At 43.4% G+C, this 24267-nt stretch overlaps 1 protein-coding gene across 1 annotated transcript in view; it reads left to right on the forward strand.

Annotated features, from left to right (window-relative positions):
* The window catches only part of tmc5 (transmembrane channel like 5), a 155789-nt gene that overhangs the window by 62651 nt on the left and 68871 nt on the right, over positions 1-24267 (forward strand). The window contains exons 8-11 of the mRNA XM_080206172.1: positions 2418-2569; positions 4081-4225; positions 8928-9083; positions 23087-23256. Coding sequence (XP_080062298.1) covers positions 2418-2569; positions 4081-4225; positions 8928-9083; positions 23087-23256 — 623 coding nt within the window. The remainder of the gene's footprint in view (positions 1-2417; positions 2570-4080; positions 4226-8927; positions 9084-23086; positions 23257-24267) is intronic.

The raw sequence follows: 24267 nt of genomic DNA on the forward strand, positions 1-24267 counted from the left end.
GCAACAGAGAACAAATAAAATGCTCAAGGAGTGTAAAAAGTGCAAGAAACTACTTAAGAAAGAAATCAGGAGGGCTAGAAGATGACATGAGGTTGCTTTGGCAGTCAAGGTGAAGGATAATCCTAAGAGCTTCTACAGGTATATTAAGAGCAAAAGGATAGTAAGGGATAAAATTGGACCCCTAGAAGATCAGAGTGGTCGGCTTTGAATGGAACCAAAAGAAACGGGGGAGATATTAAATGGGTTTTTTGCATCCGTATTTACTAAGGAAACTGGCATGGAGCCTATGGAAATAAGGCAAACAAGTAGGGAGATTATGGAACCTATACAGGTTAAAGGGCTGTCTTGAGGCAAATCAGAGTAGATAAATCCCCAGGACCGGACAGGGTATTCCCTCAAACCTTGAAGGAGACTAGTGTTGAAATTGCAGGGACCCTGGTAGATATGTTTAAAAGTCGGTATCCACGGGTGAAGTGCCGGATAATTGGAGGATAGCTCATGTTGTTCCATTGTTCAAAAAAGGCTCAAAAAGTAATCCGGGAAATTATAGGCCGGTAAGCTTGACGTCAGTATTAGGTAAATTATTGGAAGGAGTATTAAGAGATAGGATCTAGAAATACTTGGACGGACAGGGACTTATTAGGGAGAGTCAACATGCGTGGTAGGTCAGGTTTAACCAATCTATTAGAGTTTTTCGAGGTGGTTACCAGGAAAGTGGATGAAGGGAAGGCGGTGGATGTTGTTTACATGGACTTCAGTAAGGCCTTTGACAAGGTCCTGCATGGGGAGGTTAGTTAGGAAGGTTCAGTCGCTAGGTATACATGGAGAGGTGGTAAATTGGATTAGACACCGGCTCAATGGAAGAAGCCAGAGAGTGGTAGTGGAGGATTGCTCTTCTGAGTGAAGGCCTGTGACTAGTGGTGTGCCACAGGGATCGGTGTTGGGTCCATTGTTGTTTGCCATCTATATCAATGATCTGGATGATAATGTGGTAAATTGGATCAGCAAATTTGTTGATGATACAAAGATTGGAGGTGTAGTGGACAGTGAGGAAGGTTTTCAAAGCTTGCAGAGGGATTTGGAACAACTAGAAAAATGGGCTGAAAAATGGCAGATGGAATTTAACGCAGCCAAGTGTGAGGTATTGCACTTTGGAAGAACAAACCAAAGTAGAACGTACGGGGTAAATGGTAGGACTCTGAAGAGTGCAGATGAACAGAGGGATCTGGGAATACAGGTACAGAATTCCCTAAAAGTGACATCACAGGTGGATAGGGTCGTAAAGAGTGCTTTTGGAACATTGGCCTTTATAAATCGGAGTATTGAGTATAAAAGTTGGAGTGTTATGGTAAGGTTATATAAGGCATTGGTGAGGCTGAATTTAGAGTATTGTGTACAGTTTTGGTCACCTAGTTACAGGAAGGATGTAAATAAGGTTGAAAGAGTGCCGAGAAGGTTCACAAGGATGTTGCTGGGACTTGAGAAGCTGAGTTACAGAGAGAGATTGAATAGGTTAGGACTTTATTCCCTGGAGCGTAGAAGAATGAGGGGAGATTTGATAGAGGTGTATAAGATTTTGATGGGTAAAGATAGAGTGAATGCAAGCAGGCTTTTTCCACTGAGGCTAGAGGAGAAAAAAACCAGAGGGTATGGGTTAAGGGTGAAAGGAGAAAAGTTTAAAGGGAATATTGGGGGGGGGCTTCTTCACGCAGAGAGTGGTGGGACTGTGGAATGAGCTGCCGGATAAAGTGATAAATGCGGGGTCACTTTTAACATTTAAGAAAAACTTGGACAGGTTCATGGATGAGAGGGGTGTGGAGGGATATGGTCCAAGTGCAGGTCAGTGGGACTAGGCAGAAAATGGTTCAGCACAGACAAGAAGGGCCAAAAGGCCTGTTTCTGAGCTGTAATGTTCTATGTTTCTGTGGTTCTAGATGTCCTGAATCCACAATAATCTGCTTTTTATTGGGAAAATATTATCAAACTGTTTCCTAAGTTTCTGCACTTATCGATTCTGCATTTTAGTGGCACGGTGTTTAGCACTGCTGCCTCACGGTGCCAAGGATCCGAGTTCAATTCCAGCCTCAGGTCACTGCCTGTGCAGAGTCTGCATATTCTCACTGTGTCTACGTGAGTTTCCTCTGGGTGCTCCAGTTTCCCCCCTCAGTCCAAAGATGTACAGATTAGATTGATTGGTCATACTAAATTGCCCCTTAGTTTCTGGGATCCACAAGTTAGGGGGAATTAGTGGGGTAAATACATAAGGTTATAGGGATGGCTGGGGGTGGACCTCGGTAAGATGCTCTTTTAGAGAGTCAGTTCAACCTCATTGGGCCAAATGGCCTCCTCCTGCACTACAAGGAATCTATGATTGTTTGATTGTGCCAGACTAAATATATATATCTGTTCTCTTGCAGGGTTATTTTTCAAAAACTGTTTTTTACTACGGGTTTTATTCAAACGCCAGCATTCAGGCAAGCTCCTCTATGAAAGTTTACAATATGCAGCTGGCTTACTTCCTCACTATTGGATTTTACATGCTGAGTTGCTTTCTGTATTTGGTTTACAGGTAATTGGACATAATCCTTTCAGTTTATAAACTATTAGATAGAGCTGACTTTATATTTCCCTCTCTTACTGCCATTAACAAACAGGAAAATGTACCCCAGCATCTTGTAAAACACGGTTCACTGTCTTAATCATTCAAAGTTAAACTGGATGATTGGTTGCCAGTTATTTAATGAACAATTAACTAATTTCAGATAATTACTGTAATTATATAATTCTGTGAATATGACAAGCAGGGCAATGTGACATGAAAAACAAAACTTTAATTCAATTATCTTCCTGACTTCCGTCATAATGATTTCAATAAATATTCTTCATTATTCTGATCAGGTTTCTCTCTCCTTCACATGTGTATGACTAAGATGCTGCAACATTTAAACATTTTAAACTAGTCTTCAGTATAAAATCTCTCTAAACCATCTGCAAAGATGTTTTAAAGACAGTTTTCTGTACAGCACAATGATTTGGAGTACTGACATCTCTTCAAGGTTCCATTTCCTATATTGTCTCTGCTGGAATGAAACTTGGTTCTGGTATCTAACTGTCATGAATTCAGGGGCCCTGCCTGTGAACAAAGCAAGAAAGCTAGTCTGTTACTGCTGCTCAGGTTATGCAGTGGGCTACCAGTTCACTATACCGGCAAAAATTTCATCTGAGCTCAAATTACTTTTTGCAATGGAATGGTCAGCACAATGGCGGACCCTCACTGGCCTTGGGTGACTGTGTGGAGTTTGTACATTCTCACCGTGTCTGCGTGGATTTCTTCCCACACTCCAAAGGTTAGGTTAGGTTGATTGGCGATGTTGAATCGACCTTAGAGCGGAACTTTACTGGCATGTCCACCCGAGGTTTGAACGACCCCCACCCCCCAACTTGATCCTTTTTACAGATAAAGGACAGAAGGGATCTTCCCTGTTCTTAACCTAACAAAGGGGGAATGAAGAGGGTCTGTTCTGAGTCAATGGGGGGGTGGGGGGGGGGGGTAGTTTTCCCATGCCACCCACCATGGGAATTGGAGTGGGCGTGGAGTGGACCTCAGGTAGGATTTTCCGGTTTCGGGGTGGGCGAGGCAGGAAATCCCACCCGTTTGAAATAAATGGAAGAAATATTGGATTTGTTCACTATCTTAAAATTAATCAACTATTACATTTTTCAAATACTGACTACCTTCAACATATTCTGTCTTTGTTTCTGATTTCAAACATTTTGAATATTCTTTAAATGTATTTGATATTAATTCAGGGTTGTACAGGTGGGATGTTCCAGCCGCGCTCAATGCAAAATCCCACCTAAGATCAACCTTTCCACAATCCTCCCCTCACTCGCTCCAATTCCCACAGCGAGCGGGGGACGGTAAAATTGTTTCATTGCAAATGCTCCATTAATAAACGCTGACATCCACCCTCCAGCTAATAAATACTATCCACAAAAGGTGAAATAAAAGGCTGTCTTTATGAGGCCGGGTAATAATGTCGTGGGCTGTGTATCTCATTCATTGTTTTTCTGCTTCAGCATGGCAAAGTCATTCAATGAAAGCATTATTGCAATTGGGATTTTTTCTGGCGATGCAGCCAAGCTCCTGTGTTCATGGGACTTCAACATAACAAATGAGAAAGCGGTGGAACTGAAAAGAAGGAACCTGAGTACACAGTTAAAGGTATGCGATGTCTTATACACAGCAGCACATTGTTAATTCCTAATGCTTTACCTGACGTAACATTCAGTTTCTTACACATGGGAATTAAGCTGAATCTATTACGAATGTGCTTGTGTATTTTAAAAAGCATGAATTGTTATCCCATCTAAAAACATACCCACAGTTCAGCCTCAAATAAACCAAAAATCAACCTTTTATAGAGTCATAGAGTTATAGAGGTTTACAGCTTGGAAACAGGCCCTTCGGCCCAACTTGTCCATGCCGCCCTTTTTTTAAACTGCTAAACTAATCCCAATTGCCCGCATTTGGCCCATATCTCTCTATACCCATTGTACCCATGTAACTATCTAAATGCTTTTTACAAGATAAAATTGTACCCGCCTCTACTACTACCTCTAACAGCTTGTCCCAGACACTCACCACCTTCTGTATGAAAAATTTGCCCCTCTGGACCATTTTGTATCTCTCCCCTCTCACCTTAAACTTATGCCCTCTGGTTTTAGACTCCCCTACCTTTGGGAAAAGATATTGACTATCTAGCTGCTTTATGCCCCTCATTATTTTATAGACCTTTATAAGGTCACCCCTCAGCCTCCTACACTCCAGAGGAAAAAGCCCCAGTCTATCCAGCCTCCCCTTATAACTCAATCCATCAAGTCCCGGTAGCATCCTAGTAATGATACATTTTTAACGATACATTTCTACTTAGTTGTGGTCGTTTAAATTTAGTTGCTGATGACACATTTATCGACAACATGGTGGCATAGTGGTTAGCACCGCTGCTTCACAGCACCAGGGACCCAAGTTCAATTCCGGCCTTGGGTCACTGTCTATGTGGAGTTTGCACATTCTCCCCATGTCTATGTGAGTTTCCTCCGGGTGCTCTGGTTTCCTCCCGCAGTCCAAAGATGTGCAGGTTAGGTGGATTGGCCATGCTAAATTGTCCCTTAGTGTCCAAGTTGTGTAGGTTATGTGGATTAATGGGATAAATAATGGCATTACACCAATAGGGCCTGGATAAGATGGTCTGTTGGAGAGTCAGGGCCGATTTTCCAGCCAATCTATATCCTGCTGTAATATACTTTACTCTGTCCCTCAAGTGGAAACTTTATTCTCCTGAAACCAGCCCAAAAACTATTCTCCACTCTCAGTGGCCTAATTCTTTCCTTTCCTAGCAGATAGGTCCTAATTCCAGGACTGACTTTCAATTTAACAGTTACACTGGAGATTCCTTCCTCTAAGCTAAAGCTAGGTGAATCTGCCAGTCTTGTTTAAATCCTCAAACTCAGTCTCCTCAATTTGAGTTTGACTTTCCACCCACATCCTGCATGGTGCATAATGGAGTCAGAATTGAATCTAATTCAGGTGCAGGACTAGTTGACTCTTTTCCTCTCTCCCTCTCTCATCGGCTCACACACCCTTATGAGTTTCATGAATATCTTAGAAAACCCCCGTGACAATGGTTCAAAGCACATCTCCATGACAATATGAATCATGTGGACTATGCATTGAGGTAGAAATGTTAATTAGCTATTTTTGACATCCCAAGGCTGGAATTAAATCGTTTAAAGTACAACTGTTTATAAAATCTGATCCTACCACCTCCCTGTGAGACTTGAAATTTAACAGCACCCCCCCAACCCCCCATCATTGGCAGCACAGATATTCTTGCCATTGCCTAATAAAATAACCTGCTCCCCCCTCACCCCCCTTCCCCCCCTCACCCCCCTTCCCCCCTCACCCCCTTCCCCCCTTCCCCCCCTCACCCCCCTTCCCCCCCTCACCCCCCTTCCCCCCCTCACCCCCCTTCCCCCCCTCACCCCCTTTCCCCCCCTCACCCCCCTTTCCCCCCTCACCCCCCCTTTCCCCCCTCACCCCCCTCACCCCCCTTCCCCCCTCACCCCCCTTCCCCCCCTCACCCCCCTTCCCCCCCTCACACCCCCCTTCCCCCCCTCACCCCCCTTCCCCCCCTCACACCCCCCTTCCCCCCCCTCACCCCCCTTCCCCCCCTCACCCCCCTTCCCCCCCTCACCCCCTTTCCCCCCCTCACCCCCCTTCCCCCCCTCACCCCCCTTCCCCCCCTCACACCCCCCTTCCCCCCCCTCACCCCCCTTCCCCCCCTCACCCCCTTTCCCCCCCTCACCCCCCTTCCCCCCCCTCTTTCCCCCCTCCCCTGCCTTCCCCCTGCTGCCCCCCTGTCCCCCCACTCTAAACCTCTACAAACTGTATAACCCAGGCTTGTTGTCATTCTGAGTTCAGAGCAGATCACATGACTCCCTTCTTCCATTTCACCTTAAATAAAAGAAACAATCCAAGAACATAATAATCTTGTAAATTTTTGATTTGCACAATTTAAAAGTTTCAGCAGTGCTGTACAGTTTGGGTTAATCATTCTGGCAAAGGGAAATTATTCCAGGACTGATGACACCCCCCTCCCCCCACCCCACACCACAACAAAAACCACAACAGAAAGACACACAATATAATTAAAATTCTGAAGGAAGGCAGAAAGAGAAGGAAAGGGCACTGTACTTTGAAAAAATAGCCCTGAAGTTTGCCCATGTCACTGAGGTAAAAGAGAATCCTTTTCTTCCGGAGTTAGGGGGAAAATCAAGAGGTGAATCCTCAGAACGTCATCTCACTTGGAGTATTGTGTGCAGTTCTGGTCCCCACATTATAGGAAGGATGTGGAGGCTTTGGAGAGGGTGCAGAGGAGGTTTACCAGGATGTTGCCTGGTATGGAGGGGAGGTCCTATGAGGAGAGACTGAGGGATTTGGGGTTGTTTTCGTTATAAAGGCGGTGGCTAAGAGGGGATCTTATTGAAACATATAAGATGATCAGAGGTTTGGATAGGGTGGACAGTGTTAGCCTTTTTCCTCGGATGGAGAAAGCTAGCACGAGGGGGCATAGCTTTAAATTAAGGGGTGGTAGTTATAGGACGGATGTCAGGGGTAGGTTCTTTACCCAGAGGGTGGTGAGGGATTGGAATGCCCTGCCTGCTGCAGTTGTAAATGCGCCTAGTTTGGGGGCGTTTAAGAGATCCGTGGATAGGTTTATGGATGGAAAGGGTTTGGTTTAGGTTAGAGGGTCATTGTTTTTAAACTGGTTGGCGCAACATCGTGGGCCGAAGGGCCTGTTCTGCGCTGTAATGTTCTATGTTCACTTACCCTCTGAGTATCGGTGAGAGTTTTCAGAATGGACTAACAAGCCACTCAGATGGTTCACTATCAGCTTCTTAGGGGGCGCTAGGAATGGGCAATAACACTGCCGGTAAAATCTAAATCCTGCAAATGAATAAAGAAAAATAATCAACAGCATCCAATATTCGGTTCTTAGCAACATTGTGTGTCACAGTTGTAGGAAAATGCTTAATATTCAAGATTTGTCAACATGGAGAAATGCGTTGCAATTTGCTAATTTTTAAAAGTTTAAAAGTTTATTTATTATTGTCACAAATAGGCTTACATTAACACTGCAATGAAGTTACTGTGAAAATCCCCTAGTTGCCACACTCTGGCGCCTGTTCGGGTACACTGAGGGAGAATTTATCATGACCAATCCACCTAACCAGCACATTTTTGAACTGTGGGAGGAAACTATAGCACCTCTGCATAGAGTGCAAAGGAGGTTTACCAGGATGCTGCCTGGTATGGTGGGAGGGTCTTATGAGGAAAGGCTGAGGGACTTGAGGCTATTTTCATTGGAGAGAAGAAGGTTAAGAGGTGACCTAATTGAGGCATACAAGATGATCAGAGGGTTAGATAGGGTGGACAGTGAGAGCCTTTTTCCTCGGATGTTGACGGCTAACACGAGGGGACATAGCTTTAAATTAAGGGGTGGTAATTATAGGACGGATGTCAGAGGTAGGTTCTTTACTCAGAGGGTAGTAAGGGTGTGGAATGCCCTGCCTGCAGCAGTTGTGGACTCGCCAACTTTAAGGGCGTTCAAATGGTCAGTGGATAGGCATATGGATAACATTGGAATAGTTTAGGTTAGAGGGTCATTAGATTGGTTCCACTGGTCGACGCAACATCGAGGGCCGAAGGGCCTGTACTGTGCTGTAATGTTCTATGTTCACCTGGAGGAAACCCACGCGGACACGGGGAGAATGTGCAAACTCCATACAGACAGTGATGCAAGGCAGGAACATTGTGTATTTAAGTGAGGCAGGTCACACGGGAAGCATGATGGCACAACGGTTAGCACTTCTGCCTTACAGCACCAGGGACCTGGCTTCAATTCCAGCCTCGGGTGACTGTCTGTGTGGAGTTTGTATGTTCTCCTCGTGTCTGCGTGGGTTTTCTCCGGGTGCTCTGGTTTCCTCCCACAGTCCAGAGATGTGCAGGTTAGGTGGGTTGGCCATGCTAATTTGCCCGTTGATGTCAGGGGGATTAGCAGGATAAATATGTGGGGTTACAGGAATAGGGCCTGGGTGAGATTGTGGTTGATGCAGACTTGATGGGCCAAATGGCCTCCTTCTGCACTGTAGGGACTCTATTCTATTCTATATGGTCAGCATCAAACCAAATATAGAATGAAAAATGTTCCCGTGCATTCTCTTCATTAAATATTTATAGACAAATATCAAGGAAAATATTGCAGGAAAATAGAGCAAATTAAACTGAATTTGATGGCATTTCAAAGCTTAACAGTTATCCAATCCTATTGATAGTTAAAACACTGAATTCTTCATATTTACAGGAAATGTTATCAGAAAAGATGCATTACCATAGGCAGCTAACAACAAAACAGAGGATTCTCCGATATTTAGTTCATCTGATCAGCTGGATTATTTCATTAGGAACGACAGTTGGTTGCTGTGTGGGAATTAATTACTATTCGATCCACAGTTTTAAGGTATGACTTGGTAAAGTTTTCATTGTGTATTGATGCACCTGTGGATAAGGATTTCTGTATTTCACAATCCAAACTGCTCTGGCTGCCAGTGAGGCTGTGTACCAGCTATCTCACAGTGAATCCAGTGTCAGAGTGCTCTGGCTGCCAGTGAGGCTGTGTACCAGCTATCTCACAGTGAATCCAGTGTCAGAGTGCTCTGGCTGCCAGTGAGGCTGTGTACCAGCTATCTCACAGTGAATCCAGTGTCAGAGTGCTCTGGCTGCCAGTGAGGCTGTGTACCAGCTATCTCACGCACGGTGAATCCAGTGTCAGAGTGCTCTGGCTGCCAGTGAGACCACGTACCAGCTATCTCACAGTGAATCCAGTGTCAGAGTGCTCCGGCTGCCAGTGAGGCTGTGTACCAGCTATCTCACAGTGAATCCAGTGTCAGAGTGCTCTGGCTGCCAGTGAGGCCACGTACCAGCTATTTCACAGTGAATCCAGTGTCAGAGTGCTCTGGCTGCCAGTGAGGCTGTGTACCAGCTATCTCACAGTGAATCCAGTGTCAGAGTGCTCCGGCTGCCAGTGAGGCCACGTACCAGCTATTTCACAGTGAATCCAGTGTCAGAGTGCTCTGGCTGCCAGTGAGGCTGTGTACCAGCTATCTCACGGTGAATCCAGTGTCAGAGTGCACTGGCTGCCAGTGAGGCCACGTACCAGCTATTTCACAGTGAATCCAGGGTTAAAGCAGTCAAAAAAAAGTTTCAAATAATTCAACAATCATGTAATATAAAAAAGCAGCGCAAGTGATTGCTGATATTCTGAGCGTAGTCAGTAATTAAAATGCACATGTGTGAGTTATAAAGTCACTTAAATGATGAGATTGGAAAAATAATGTTCACATATTAAGAATGTTAATTTCTTTGATGTAGAAGTATGCAGGTTCCAATTGGGTGTTTCACTGGAGTGTAGCGGAATCCAGTGTGGCCCACTGGAAAATGACTCGTTGTGCTGGGACTCTGCCTGCCTTGTAAGGAACAGATTTCCACTCATCGCTCACAAGGCCAGTAGCACAGAAGACTCTCCTGGTGAGAGAGCAGTGGATGGGGTTCCTCTTTATATTCGGACTCCTTCCTCCTTGGCTCAGTAGATTCTGAGACAAAGTGAGATGAAGTCTAAAGACAGAAATGGGCCCCTTTGAGGCAGTGGTCCAGGTCCATGAGGTTAAACTTGTTACTGTGAATACACCTTCCCAACAGGGGCAACATAATCGCCCCAATGCTTACCTGGAGGGATCAAGGGAACACAGGTGAAGGGGCTGTTCAGCATCAAATGGATTTCCCTCAGGTCCCAGTAGAACTGTCATAAATGTCCAGAGGACTTGTAAAGGGTTATTTGGGGGCCATTTCATCACATAGCAGCATGGGGAGCCAGTGGCTGGAATTTTACTGCCATGCCCACCCCAAAATAGGTGCAGGTGAGCCTCACAAAATGACCTCGGCTGGGATCTTACCAGCTTTGCCTGAGTGAGATGGTAAAATCCTGGCCAGTCTGTTTGAATGGTCCATTACTGCTTACTATCAGCAATAACCATTACCATAAAACTAATGAAACACATTTATCCACACAGTCCAACATCTTTGACAAGGAAGTGTTTTGTTTTATAAAGTTTAGACCAGTTTAATTAAAATGAGTGACCAACCGTATATTTATCTCCTGCCTTCAAAACCTGCTCTTCAACTAAATAATTTTACCCACAGTTTTATCATTTAAGGAAAAAAAAATCTCATTCTCAGAAAGATAATCAAAAACAGGAAACATTAACATATGCACCCTTGAGAGGAATAGATAGGATGGATTCTCAGAGGCTATTTCCCAGGGCTGAAATGGTCGCTACGAGAGGACACAGGTTTAAGGTGCTGGGGAGCAGGTACAGAGGAGATGTTAGGGGTAAGTTTTTCACTCAGAGGGTGGTGAGTGAGTGGAGTCGGCTGCCGTCGGTGGTGGTAGAGGCGAAATCGCTGGGGTCTTTTAAAAGACTTCTGGATGAGTACGTGGGATTTAATGGTATTGAGAGTTACAGATAGGCCTGGTAGGTATGGATATGATCGGCGCAACTTGTGGGCCAAAGGGCCTGTTTGTGCTGTAGTGTTCTATGTTCTATATTAATAAACAGAAATACACAAAGAAATATTTGCATATGTAATCAATTCCCCATGAACAGGATTTTGGTCTGAGGCTTATTATTTATTTACATATCAAACAGCCGTCAGTGCTGGAAAAGATTTTTCAAGATTGGATCTAAACACACTTGGAACTGAATGATCTTAATAGCAACAGACAGCATGGTTTTGTACACGGGAGGTCACGCTTCACTAATTTAATTGAGTTTTTGAAGAGATGACAAAAATGATTGACGAGGGAAGGGTGGCGAATGTTGTCTATGTGGATTTTAGTTAAGTATTTGACAAGGTCCCTCATAGCAGGCTGGTACAAAAGATTAAATCTCATGGGATCAGGGGTGAACCAGCTTTTGGATTCAGAACTGGCTTGGTGATAGAAGACAGAGGGTAACGGTGGAAGGGTGTTTTTCTGAATGGAGGTGTGTAACTAGTGGTGGTGTTCTGCAGGGATCAGTGCTGGGACCTCTGCTGTTTGTAATATATATAAATGACTTGGAAGAAAACATAGCTGGTCTGATTAGCAAGTTTGCGGATGATATAAAGATTGGTGGAGTTGGGGATAGTGATGAAGACTGTCAGAGAATGCAGCACGATCTAGATAGACTGGAAAATTGGACAGGGAAATGGCAGATGGAATTTAATCTGGACAAATGCAAGGTGATGCATTTTGATAGGTCCAATTCAGGTGGGAGTTACAAAATAAATGGTAGAACAATCAGGAGCACAGACACACAGAGAGATCCGGGAGTACAGATCCACAGATCGTTAAAAGTGACTGCACAGGTGGGAGAGGTGTTGAAGAAAGCATGTGGCACGGGGCACTGAGTACAAAAGTTAGCAAATTATGTTACACTTGTATAAAACGCTAATTAGGCCACATTTGGAATACTGCGTCCAGTTCAGGTCGCCACACTACCAGAAGGATTGTGGAGGCTTCGGAGAGAGTGCAGAAAAGGTTTACCAGGATGTTGCCTGGTATGGAGGGGATTAGCTCTGAGGAGCGATGGAATAAACTGGGATTGTTCTCCCTGGAAAGATGGAGGCTGAGGGGCAGGGGAAAAGGCAGGAGAATGGGAATGAGAAAAATATTAGCCATGACTGAATGGCAGAGCAAACTTGATGGGCCAAATGGCCTAATTGTGCTCCTGTGTCTTATGGTCTTATGGATGTGGTAGGAGTTTATAAAATGATGAGGGGTACGGATAGGGTGAACAGTTGGAAGCTTCTTCCCAGGGCAGAAATGACAATTACAAGGGGACACAAATTCAGGATAAGGAGGGAAAGGTTCAGAGGAGATGTGCGGGGGAAGGTTTTTACACAGAGGGTGGTGGGGGCCTGGAGTGCACTGCCAAGTGAGGTGGTTGAGGCAGATACGTTAGCAAAATGTAAGACTTATCTGGATAGACACAAGAACAGATGGGGAATAGTTCGATGGTTAAAAAGAAAAAGGAGGCTTATGTTCGGATGAGATTGGAGGGCTCAGATAGTGCACTAGAAAGCTTTAGATTGGCTAGGAGGGAGTTGAAGAGTGAGTTGAGAAGGGCTAAAAGAGGACATGAGAAGACTTTGGCTGATAGGATTAAGGAGAATCCTAAGGCGTTCTATAGGTATGTCAAGAACAGAAGGTTGGTCAGGGCAAGATTAGGGCCAGTTACAGACAGCAGGGGGAAGTTGTGTGTGGAACCGGAGGAGATTGGAGAAGTATTGAACCAATATTTCTCTTCGGTGTTCACGCAGGGGGACATGAATATAGCTGAGGAGGACATTGGGTTGCAGGGGTGTAAAATAGACAGTATTACGGTTGATAAGGGGGATGTGCTGGAAATTCTTGAGGGGCTGAAAATAGATAAGTCCCCTGGTCCGGATGGGATCTACCCTAGGATTCTCTGGGAGGCTAGAGAGGTAATTGCAGAGCCTCTGGCTCTGATCTTCAGGTCGTCATTGGTCTCTGGTGTGGTCCCGGAGGATTGGAGGATAGCGAATGTTGTCCCATTGTTTAAGAAGGGGAACAGAGACTTTGCTGGGAATTATAGACCGGTGAGTCTTACTTCTGTTGTGGGAAAGGTTTTAGAAAAAATTATTAGGGATAGGATTTATAGTTATTTGGAGTGTAATGAATTGATTAGAAATAGTCAGCATGGTTTTGTAGCGGGTAGGTCGTGCCTTACTAACCTTATTGAGTTTTTTGAGAAGGTGACCAAAGAGGTGGATGGGGGCAAGGCAGTTGACGTGGTATATATGGGTTTTAGTAAGGCGTTCGATAAGGTTCACCATGGTAGGCTTCTGCAGAAAATGCAGATGTATGGGATTGTGGGTAATCTAGGAAGTTGGATCAGGAATTGGCTATCAGATAGGAGACAGAGGGTGGTGGTTGATGGTAAATATTCATCATGGAGTTCGGTTACGAGTGGTGTGCCTCAGGGATCGGTTTTGGGGCCACTGTTGTTTGTAATTTTTATTAATGATCTGGATGAGGGTATAGTTGGGTGGATTAGTAAATTTGCTGATGACACCAAAGTTGGAGGTGTGGTAGATTGTGAGGAAGGGTGTCATAGTCTGCAGGGAGACTTAGATAGGTTGCAGAGCTGGGCCGAGAGGTGGCGGATGGAATTTAATGCGGAGAAGTGTGAGGTAATTCACTTTGGTAGGAGCAACAGATGTGTCGAGTATAGGGCTAACGGGAGGACTTTGAATAGTGTGGAGGAGCAGAGGGATCTAGGTGTATGTGTACATAGATCCCTGAAAGTTGGGAATCAAGTAGATAAGGTTGTTAAGAAGGCGTACGGTGTCTTGGCGTTTATTGGTAGGGGGATTGAATTTAGGAGTCGCAGCGTCATGTTGCAACTGTACACTACTCTAGTGCGGCCGCACTTGGAGTACTGTGTGCAGTTCTGGTCCCCGCATTACAAGAAGGATGTGGAGGCGTTGGAGAGGGTGCAGAGGAGGTTTACTAGGATGTTGCCTGGTATGGTGGGGAGGTCCTATGAGGAGAGACTGAGGGATTTAGGGTTGTTTTCGTTGGAAAGAAGGCGGCTAAGAGGGGATCTTATTGAAACATATAAGATGATTAGAGGTTTAGATAGGGTGGATAGTGATAGCCTTTTTCCTCGGATGGAGAAAGCTAGCACGAGGGGGCATGGCTTTAAATTAAGGGGGGGTAGCTACAGGACGGATGTCAGGGGTAGGTTCTTTACCCAGCGGGTGGTGAGGGATTGGAATGCCCTGCCTGCTGCAGTTGTAAATGCGTCTAGTTTGGGGGCGTTTAAGAGATCTCTGGATAGGTTTATGGACGAAAAGGGATTAGTATAGGCTAGTGGGTCATTGTTTTTGTAACTGATCGGCGCAACATCGTGGGCCGAAGGGCCTGTTCTGCGCTGTAATGTTCTATGTTCTATGTTCTAATAGAGGGATACAGGCGGTTGGTTAAATAGGTAAACATAATCGGTGCAGGCTTGGAGTGGGCTGAGGGGCCTGTTCCTGTGCTGTACTGTTGTTTGTTCTTTGTTCTATTTGACAAGCAGGCAGTCACAGTTAGACATGAGAAACCAAAAGTTCCTGTTTGAGATAAGTTATTGTTCTTTACGCTACACAACAATGTCAGCTCAGATAGAGGATCATCCTGGGTGCATTTTTGTGGCTACGCTCGCCCCAGAACCAGAAAATCCCACCCAAGGTCAACAGACCTTTACATGGTTGGTCCCCTGCCCACTTTGATTCCCATGGCAGGCTGGATGGGAATATTCCAGCACCTGACTTGAAACATTGAGACTGTGATCTGTGCTGTCAGATCTGCTGAGATTTTCCAGCAATTTCTGTTTTTGTTTCTGATTCCAGTATCTGCAGGATTTTATTTTTATCTTAATGTCATCTCACAGTTTGCCTGTCTGTTCAATTATACTGAATGAGAAGAAACATCAGTACAGACATGTAGATACAGACTAAACTTGCCACAAAAAGTTAGGACTTGTCCATTTCCGGATTAGGTACCCCTTTTAGTGTTTTCATCAATCTTAATTACTTACAGATAACCCCCCTCACATGGAACATTAACCTTTGCAGCATCTGGGTCTCATTCCTTTACATTGTTGTTGGAGATTTTACAAAGAACATTTTAAATTAAACTTCTTTCTTTCCCTTTTGGCTATTTCTCTGAAACCTTTGATACCTTCTCTCTATTTCACTTTCTATATCTGATTAAACATTGTTTCATTATTCTAATTTTCAGTTTCTGATTCAGACACGATGCTATTGGTTAATGACTCTTCAATTTAATTGGCTAAGGAGATGCGCAATGACTTGTCCCGGTCACACTGGAGAGGGCTGACGTTGTTAGGCTGACATTAGCTGACACCGAAACTCCAGGGAAGGTCTCTGGGCAAATGCAGTGAGCTGCCTGCCCACTGCTCACTGTAAAATCTGCTCCAGCCGGTAACAAAACTGAAAGCAGTTGGAGCTTCCAGCCCTGGTGCAAACTAGCAATTCCACAAAGCACACTGACCCAAAAATCTCTCCAAAAGCACAATGCTGTTCTTTTAATCAGCAGAGTAACAGATTATTGATGCAAGACTAGTTAACGTACTCTCCAGACTTTGTCCTGTGTTTAACCTGTGATAACAATAATGCACAACTAGCTCATTTAAATAGTGCTGGGGTTCTCACAACACCTTCCACATGATGCAGCAATAGAGCAACAGCGGGCCAGAATATTTCGTACCAACAGTGTTTGAAATACAAGTCTATGGTGCACGAGAACTGGCCTCGGAGTATTTCACTGATCCTATAGAGGACTTTTATTTATTTATTCTGTTTGGAGCACTGGGCAACGCAGAAGGAAATACAAAATTTTTTTGTCATCCTGATCTTGAAGCCCTGACGAGGCAGTCACTGTGAGTCTGGAACACTATTCCAGGCACATTAAAGGAAAAAGAGCCTCCATTAAATTGCACCTTTCATGGCCACAGGATGTTTCCTTGAGCGTTGTTCAACCAGTTAATCACTTTAATTGTAGGCAGGTGTGACAGCAATTGCTGAGTTAATCTATACTCTCTCTCTGCCTTAGAATATCTGGCATCACATTTACAGCAGTGGTAGGATGGTCTGTCTAGAATTCCTGGGAAAACGAGCAAACCTTCGGCTTTGGCTGAATTGGTTGATGGAAAAGCTGAATACTGGGGAAGAGTTTTCTGTAGAGAAGCAAAAGGCAGCTGAGTTTCCATTACATTCCGAGCTTTCAGTGGCAGGTAGATCAGCAAAGCGGAACCAGCCAACTAGATTATGGTCTGTGAGTATGTAGAAAAACAAATGTAGCAATGGTTACTTTGTTCGCCAACTCTCACCAGAGAACTCTGAATAAGACAAATAATTGGAAAGTCAGTATTTCTTAATACCATTGATACAATTGATTAATTTGATCTCTAGCTTGCTGCAATTCTATCTGACTGCACAATCGAGTTAGTATTCTGATTAACTTTACATTCCTTCTAACATCGGAACTTGAGATATTTATGAATCCACGTATTATGCAATTCCATCTGTTGAGAAGCAGTGGACTTGCACTGCAATTGCCATGTCAAGGAGCAAGATCTACACATAAAGATTCATTCAATACAATTTGCATCAGGATCTGAGCGTGAAATATGCCAAATTTAATAATATTTGGATTTTTATTATGAAACTTGAAATGAACGAATACATATTTTTGCTTCAGTTTGGATCATGTTTAACTGCAGTTTCATTAGTCAATGCCAGACTGCATTTCACCAAGTTATCTTGAAACTTCAAAAAATGACATGGCATCAAAACTGCAATTCAATAAAGATGTTTATGTAAATGATGAACCTTATTGGAGATTAGTGTTAGCTGACAGGATAAGAAGTGAGAAATTTGTTTTATGATAATTGCACTTCCCTGGCCATTCCCATCGAATTATTTGTTCTCAGCTCCCCAATAAAGAACAATACAATTTGTGATGCCGTAGATTTGTGTACCAATGTCCCTGCCAGACAACACATTACAATCAGATTCAATATTCTGAATGATTTTCGGGAATGACCCTTTTGCAGTCTGGTTAGGCCTACACACCATTCCAGACCTTGGAGGTGGCTTAGACAAACACTCCACTGTAAAAATAATCAGAAGCAAAAAGGGGGGCTCATCACTTTCTCAGAAAGAGCTAGGGGGTGGACACTGTATGTCATTGTGTCATTGTCCATACAATTATTGTCCACAACTCAAGAGAAAGCTTTTAGAAAGAACCGTCACAGTGGAGAAACTGGGATGCAGACACAGAACTGGTGGTAGTCTAAGACTCAATATTATAGGCAGAATCCTTCCCAGAAGGATATACAGCTACGCTGTCTAAAACCTGGCTCTGAAAACTGGACGCTGCTGAAAATGTTCCAAAGTGTTGTATTACACGTGGTTAAATGTATTTCGGGCTGACTGAGACAGTTCTGCTAGGTGCTGATTCTCAGTAGGGTAATCTTTGCCACTCATTCCCACACTCAGTGAATGAGCTTAAATCTCCCCACACCCACCCAGCCCCATGTGACCCACTGACCTGGTCCAGCCCTCATCACATCATCGGGTAACATCTCATCTAAAGGCAGAAACAGCTGGAGCGCACAGACCCTGTATGTAAGTTTTAATATACTAGTGATAAAGTTCTGTTGTCACAATTATGTCAAAATGCTCAGCAGGTACTGCTACTTCAGAAAGAAAGCATCATTCCTCATCTATAGCCAAGAAAGTAGAATTAATGCAGAAATTGGACAGAGATATGTCAGTTTGACTTCTGAGTGCAGAGGATGAGCTGGACACTTCTGCTGAAAATGACAGAAATGAATTAATTAAAAACTGCATCAACCTAAAAGTGATGATTTAGACAGAGTGATGATGGGGTGGACCTGACAAAGGAGAGTTGAGTGGATGCCATTGACTGGGGTTGCTGTTGATTAAACAAGCCAGGATTTTCCACAATCACTCTGTGGGCTGAATTCTCCAGCCCTCCCCACCGTTAGGATTTTCCAGTCCCGCCAATGATAACCTTCTCCGCGGGGGACCCCCTGGCAATATGGCCAGCAAACAATGCAGCAGTGACATCAGTGAGATCAGAAAATCCCAGTAAAGGCTGGGGGAGAGGGGCTGGGTGTGGGGAGAGGTGAGATTCCTGACCCGTGCGGCTACACTTTACTTTGTTCGCCAAATTCAAAAGGCAAAGGAGATAAACCCTCAAACCCTCACCAGATCAGCACGGTGGCACAGTGGTTGGCACTGCTGCCTCACAGCACCAGGGAAGCGGGTTCAATTCCAGCCTCAGTGTGGAGTTTCCATGTTCTCCCAGTGTGTGCGTGGGTTTCCTCGGCATGCACCAGTTTCCTCCCACAGTCCAAAGATATGTGGGTTAGGGTGACTGGCCGTGCAAAATTGTCCAAGAGATGGGTGAGACCCTAAATGAATATTTCTCATCAGTGTTTACTGTTGAGAAAAGCATGGATGTTAGAGAACTTGAGGAAACAAAGGAGTGACTTGAGGAGTGTACAGAGAAGGAGCTGCTGGAAATCTTAAAGTGCTTCAAGGTAAATACATCCCCGGGTTTTGCAGGAAATCTATGACATGAAATTCTTGGGCTGGATTTGGCCGATGAGAAACAGAATGGTGTGAACATTTGGACTCTGCTAAAGAGCCCTGGCCAAAGAAAGAGAAAGATTGATCACTTTGAGGATTTTGGGGAAAAAAGAATGAATAAAAGAAGGAAGCATTCATTTGGAATTTCAGTTTAAATTAAGCTGGGAATAAGCATTGCCACACCGAGTTATAGAATCAGAGAGGTTTACAGTATGGGAACAGGCCCTTCAGCCCAACTTGTCCATGCTGCCCAGTTTTTACCACTAAGCTAGTCCCAGTTACTCGCATTTGTCCCATATCCCTGTATACCCATCTTCCCCATGTAACTGTCTCAATATTTTTTAAAAGACAAAATTGTATCCACCTCGACAAGTGGTCAACTTATAACCTGAGATTTACACGCAGACAGCAAGTTGTAAATATAGCCCAGTTTTTAGATTTCAATGAGACCTTTAACAAGATATCGGCAAGTCCTTTCAAAGGGAAGTTTAGTGTGTATCCTGGATAAGTAGTAATTATTCATGGATGGAGTGAATCTTTGCTAGTAATAACATTCCTCCTTCTGGGTTAATAAGTAGTATGAAATTGCCCTTCAGACTGTCCCAGTTTGAGAGACAGAGCTACAAGCTGCATTATCATTCACCAGGATACTGGTGAGAGTGTGGGAACATTCTCATGTATGGGTTAAAAATGACATAAGACATACAGCAAGAAGATAAGCCATTAAGCCAAAATAGTCCATGTTAGTGTTTATACATTCTGATTCTATAACTCGGTGTGGCAATGCTTATTCCCAGCTTAATTTAAACTGAAATTCCAAATGAATGCTTCCTCCTTTTATTCATTCTTTTTTCCCAAAATCCTCAAAGTGATCAATCTTTCTCTTTCTTTGGCCAGGGCTCTTTAGCAGAGTCCAAATGTTCACACCATTCTGTTTCTCATCGGCCAAATCCAGCCCAAGAATTTCATGTCATAGATTTCCTGCAAAACCCAGGGATGTATTTACCTTGAAGCACTTTAAGATTTCCAGCAGCTCCTAATCTGTACACTCCTCAAGACAACAATATTTATTTCCCCAAGTTCTCTAACAGTAAATACTGATGAGAAATATTCATTTAGGATCTCACCCATCTCTTGGACAATTTAGCACGGCCAGTCAACCTAACCCACATATCTTTGGACTGTGGGAGGAAACCGGCGCATCCAGAGGAAACCCACACACATACTGGGAGAACATGCAAACTAACTCAAATCTCCTCTTGTCATTCCACATCTAATTCCACCAACATGACTTGGAAATGTCAGGGGTAAGTTTTTCACTGAGAGGGTGGTGAGTGAGTGGAATCGGCTGCCATCGGTGGTGGTGGAGGCGAACTCACTGGGGTCTTTTAAAAGACTTCTGGATGAGTACATGGGATTTAATGGGATTGAGGGTTATAGATAGGCCTGGTAGGTATGGATATGATCGGCACAACTTGTGGGCCGAAGGGCCTGTTTGTGCTGTAGTGTTCTATGTTCTATGCTTGGCTAGTTTGCCTTTCACTGCATCTGACCTCTTGTTCCACTCTTTTCCACAAGAGAATTCTCTCTGTTCTGCTCTTTCACAACTCCTAAGCCTTTATTTGGTCACCACTTAGCATCCTTTCCTCAATGGAAAAATGGCCCAACCTGCGAATTCTTTCCGGAAAGCCATACCCTGGATTTTGGTATCATCCTTGTAAATTGCACCCTCTTCATTACCTCAATACTTTTCATTTAATAGGATGACTAAAATTGCACACAGTTCTCTGGTCCAACACTTACTTTTCAAATCTATCTTTCTAGCCACAAACCTTATACATGAGAGTTTGCTTTTTTAAGGTCTTGTTAATCTATGACCCTACTTTTAGTGATTTATGTATATGTGACCCATAACCCTTTGTTCTTCCATCCCAATTAGATTCTTATTTTCTAAATAATATGTAACCTTCTTATTTTTCTTGTTAAAAGGTAAAACCTCATGTCCATCCATGTTGAAATTTATTTGCCAATTATCTGCCCAATCTACAAGTTTGTTAATATTTCTAATTAGTTGCAGGGCTCCTTATTACTGATAACCACCCCAGCAACCCCCACACCCCCCCCCCCACCTCCCACCCCTCCCTATCACCCACCACCCACCTACATATTCCTCTGCTCAACATCCCCAACTTGGGGTCATTCACAAATTTAAAAAATTGTTTCTTGATTTCAAATTCTAAATTGTTAATGTAAATTGTGAACAGCAACTGTTCAAATATCAATCCTTGGGGAAAGCCCACTTCCCACCTTCTGCCAGTGAGGAACTATGACTTCCCCCACTCTCTGCTTTCTGTCTTCAAGCCTGTAAGCTCTCCACTTTCAGTCTGTGAGCTCTGGCTGATTCTCCCCAACACATGCGCTGTGAGAACTCATAAAATCACCTTGTCTTATCGGATTTGTATCCCTGTCAACTGATAGAAAGATGGGTGTAAGAATAGAAAGAGCAGAGCTGCTGAGATTTCATACTACTCACAGGCAGACTGTGAGAATTCAAAATAATGAACATTAGTATTAGAATTAAAGACAAAGGGCAGAGTGTAATTTAAGGGTGAACTATCCAGTGTGTGTTGGAATCTTTTCTCCTCTTAATATACATAATTAGCCCTTAGAGGTGAAAGTCTCTTCACCAGAATTCCTTTATTTACAAAATCTGACCGACAACACTATACAGAGTGCCCTCAATACATAGGCTACATCCGGAGTGCCAGAGGAACTGACACTCCTGTTTAAGTACAGAACATGGGGCTCCCTAACTGGACCATCAATTTGGCCCTTAATCAAGGAGTTCATATTCAAGCAAGCCAATCCCAATTGTCTGATTGAAGTCATCACAATATGCGTAATGGAATTAATTTTTGCTGATATGCAGTCATATTCAGAGATAACAACAAGTGAGGTCATTAACTCAAAGGAAGCAGCCAAAATCTTATAAAGAGAGCTGGTTCATAGCAAACAAAATATAATCTCAGCAAAGGTACAATCTATTCTGAGTGGAAAATAATTCCAGGGATCAAAGCTAAAAGATACCCTCAATTGTACATGAATTTGTTTCTCATTGTGAGAGAAGAATAAAGGATACTGGATCATATCATTGAATAGACTCAGTTCAAGCTCTGAATAGGCAGTTTTCTACAATCGGTTTTAGTTGACGTGATTAATGTATTTTGATGAAAAATGATTGTGTGGATTCTGATGAAAAGAAACATCCACAGAGATGATGCAGAAGAGAAGAAATGTGGCAGATTATCAGAGTTTGAAGAGGGAGCAGCCATGAAGAACGGCTGGGCTCTTTGTTCCTTAGAGTGAGAATTTGTACATTTAATAAGATAACATGGACAATACTTCCAGATACACCAAGGCAATGGGATGAGAAGGCACAGATCAGGAGAGTGAATAGCAGATTTCTGACCCAAGGTGGGATCTATTTCTTTATACAGAAGGTGATTGGGAAGAATTCAACTCAGACATTGGACCCATTCAAGAGGCTGCTGAATGTTGCAACAGAAAGATAATAGAATTGATTTTAAAATAATAGACCGAAGGACACCTTCATTCAAATCTAATTAGTAATATGCATAGATTTTGACACTGTCTTACAAATAAAGGATATGGCACAAAAGTACAAAAAAAGTTACTGTCAAAAAGGAAACAAAAAAATTATTGTTCAGGATATAAAGTATACACTGGAAAAGTTGTCTAATTACTGGAGTACTAAAGATTGTTTCTGGTGTATTAAAGAAACAAGAGAGCACCATGTCCCACCGATAGTCAGTGGACTTTTGGCTGGATCTTGGTGGTCTCCCCTGCATTGGGACTGAAAAATCCTGGTGGGGAATCTGTCACTCACTATCCTGACTTGGGAACATATCGGCGTTCCTTCACTGTCATTGGATCAAAATCCTGGAACTTTCTCGCTAACAGCCCTGTGGGTGTGTCTACACAACATGGACTGTAGCGATTCAAGAAGGCAGCACATCACCACCTTCCCAAGGGTAACTAGTAATGGGAGTAAATGCTGGCCAGCCAGCGATGCCCAGGTCCCATAAGTGAATAAAAATGGATCATGATGTTAGGAAGCAACAATACATAATGTTCAAGAAGTATTCCAAATGATTTGAGAAATGAAGACAAATCCTTTGATTTATATTTTTATAGCTTATTTATAAAGATCCAACTGAGGAAGAATTGCAAAAGCAAGCAGCAACATTGCTTTTACCTCTCGTGGTGGCCATCATCAATCTGTGCATACCTTTATTATTCTCCTTCCTGGGCTTTATGGAAAGATTCAAATACCCTCGGGATGAGATATATATTCTCATTATAAGGTATTGATTTCAATTTTCTCTTTCAAATAAATCCTATCATCACCTAAAGTTGTTGTAAAGAGTGTTCATAACCATCGTGACAATCTTAAAATGTTTTATTTGAACAATAAATCTAATGAAATCGCTGGGAACAATGCTTGTTTTGAAGAAAGTGATTAATGTCCAGTTGCAATAACAAGCTTTCTGTTGCACCTTGAGTTATTGAATGTTTACAGCACGCAAATCATGTCCCACCGTGGGTTAAACTGAGAGATCCAGGGTCACCACCTTCTTGCTACAAACATTTTAAGATTCCCGGGTGACATGAGTTGATAGTGTCTCTCTTTCCTCCTATTTTTCTTCTCATTTTGTTTTTTTGTCACATAGTTACAGTTTAGTTCTGATTCGACTTTCATTCTCTACAATTTTCTACACTTTTCTGCTGTATGTGTCATCACTACTCTCCATTCCGGTTTTGATGTTTACAACTCCTTCATCAAACAGTGAGAAAATAACAGCACTGCAGCACCAATCATATCGACTTCGAGTCATTGAGGTTTACAGTATGGAAACAGGCTCTTTGGTCCAACTTGTCCATGCCACCCCTTTTCTTAAGCCCTAAGCTAGTCCCAATTGCCCACGTTTGGCCCACATCCCTCTATGCCGATCATGCCCATGTAACTGTCCAAACGCTTTTAAAAGACAAAATTGTACCCACCTCTACTATCACCTTGGCAGCCTGTTCCAGACACTCACCACCCTCTGTGTTAAAAAACTGCCCCTCTGGACACTTTTGTATCTCTCCCCCTCAACTTAAGCCTGTGCCCTCTAGTTTTAGACTCCCCCACCTTTGGGAAAAGATATTAACTATCTAGCTGATCTATGCCCCTCATTATTTTATAGACCTCTATAAGGTCACCCCTCAGCCTCCTCTGCTCGAGGGAAAAATAGTCCCAGTTTCTCCAGCCTCTCCTTATACCTCAAACTCGGGTTTCCTCTGGTTTGTTAAATTTCAGATGAATTGCAAAGAAG

Source organism: Carcharhinus amblyrhynchos, chromosome 18, assembly GCF_965287045.1.
Source record: "Carcharhinus amblyrhynchos chromosome 18, sCarAmb.v2.hapA, whole genome shotgun sequence".
NCBI lineage: Eukaryota > Metazoa > Chordata > Chondrichthyes > Carcharhiniformes > Carcharhinidae > Carcharhinus > Carcharhinus amblyrhynchos.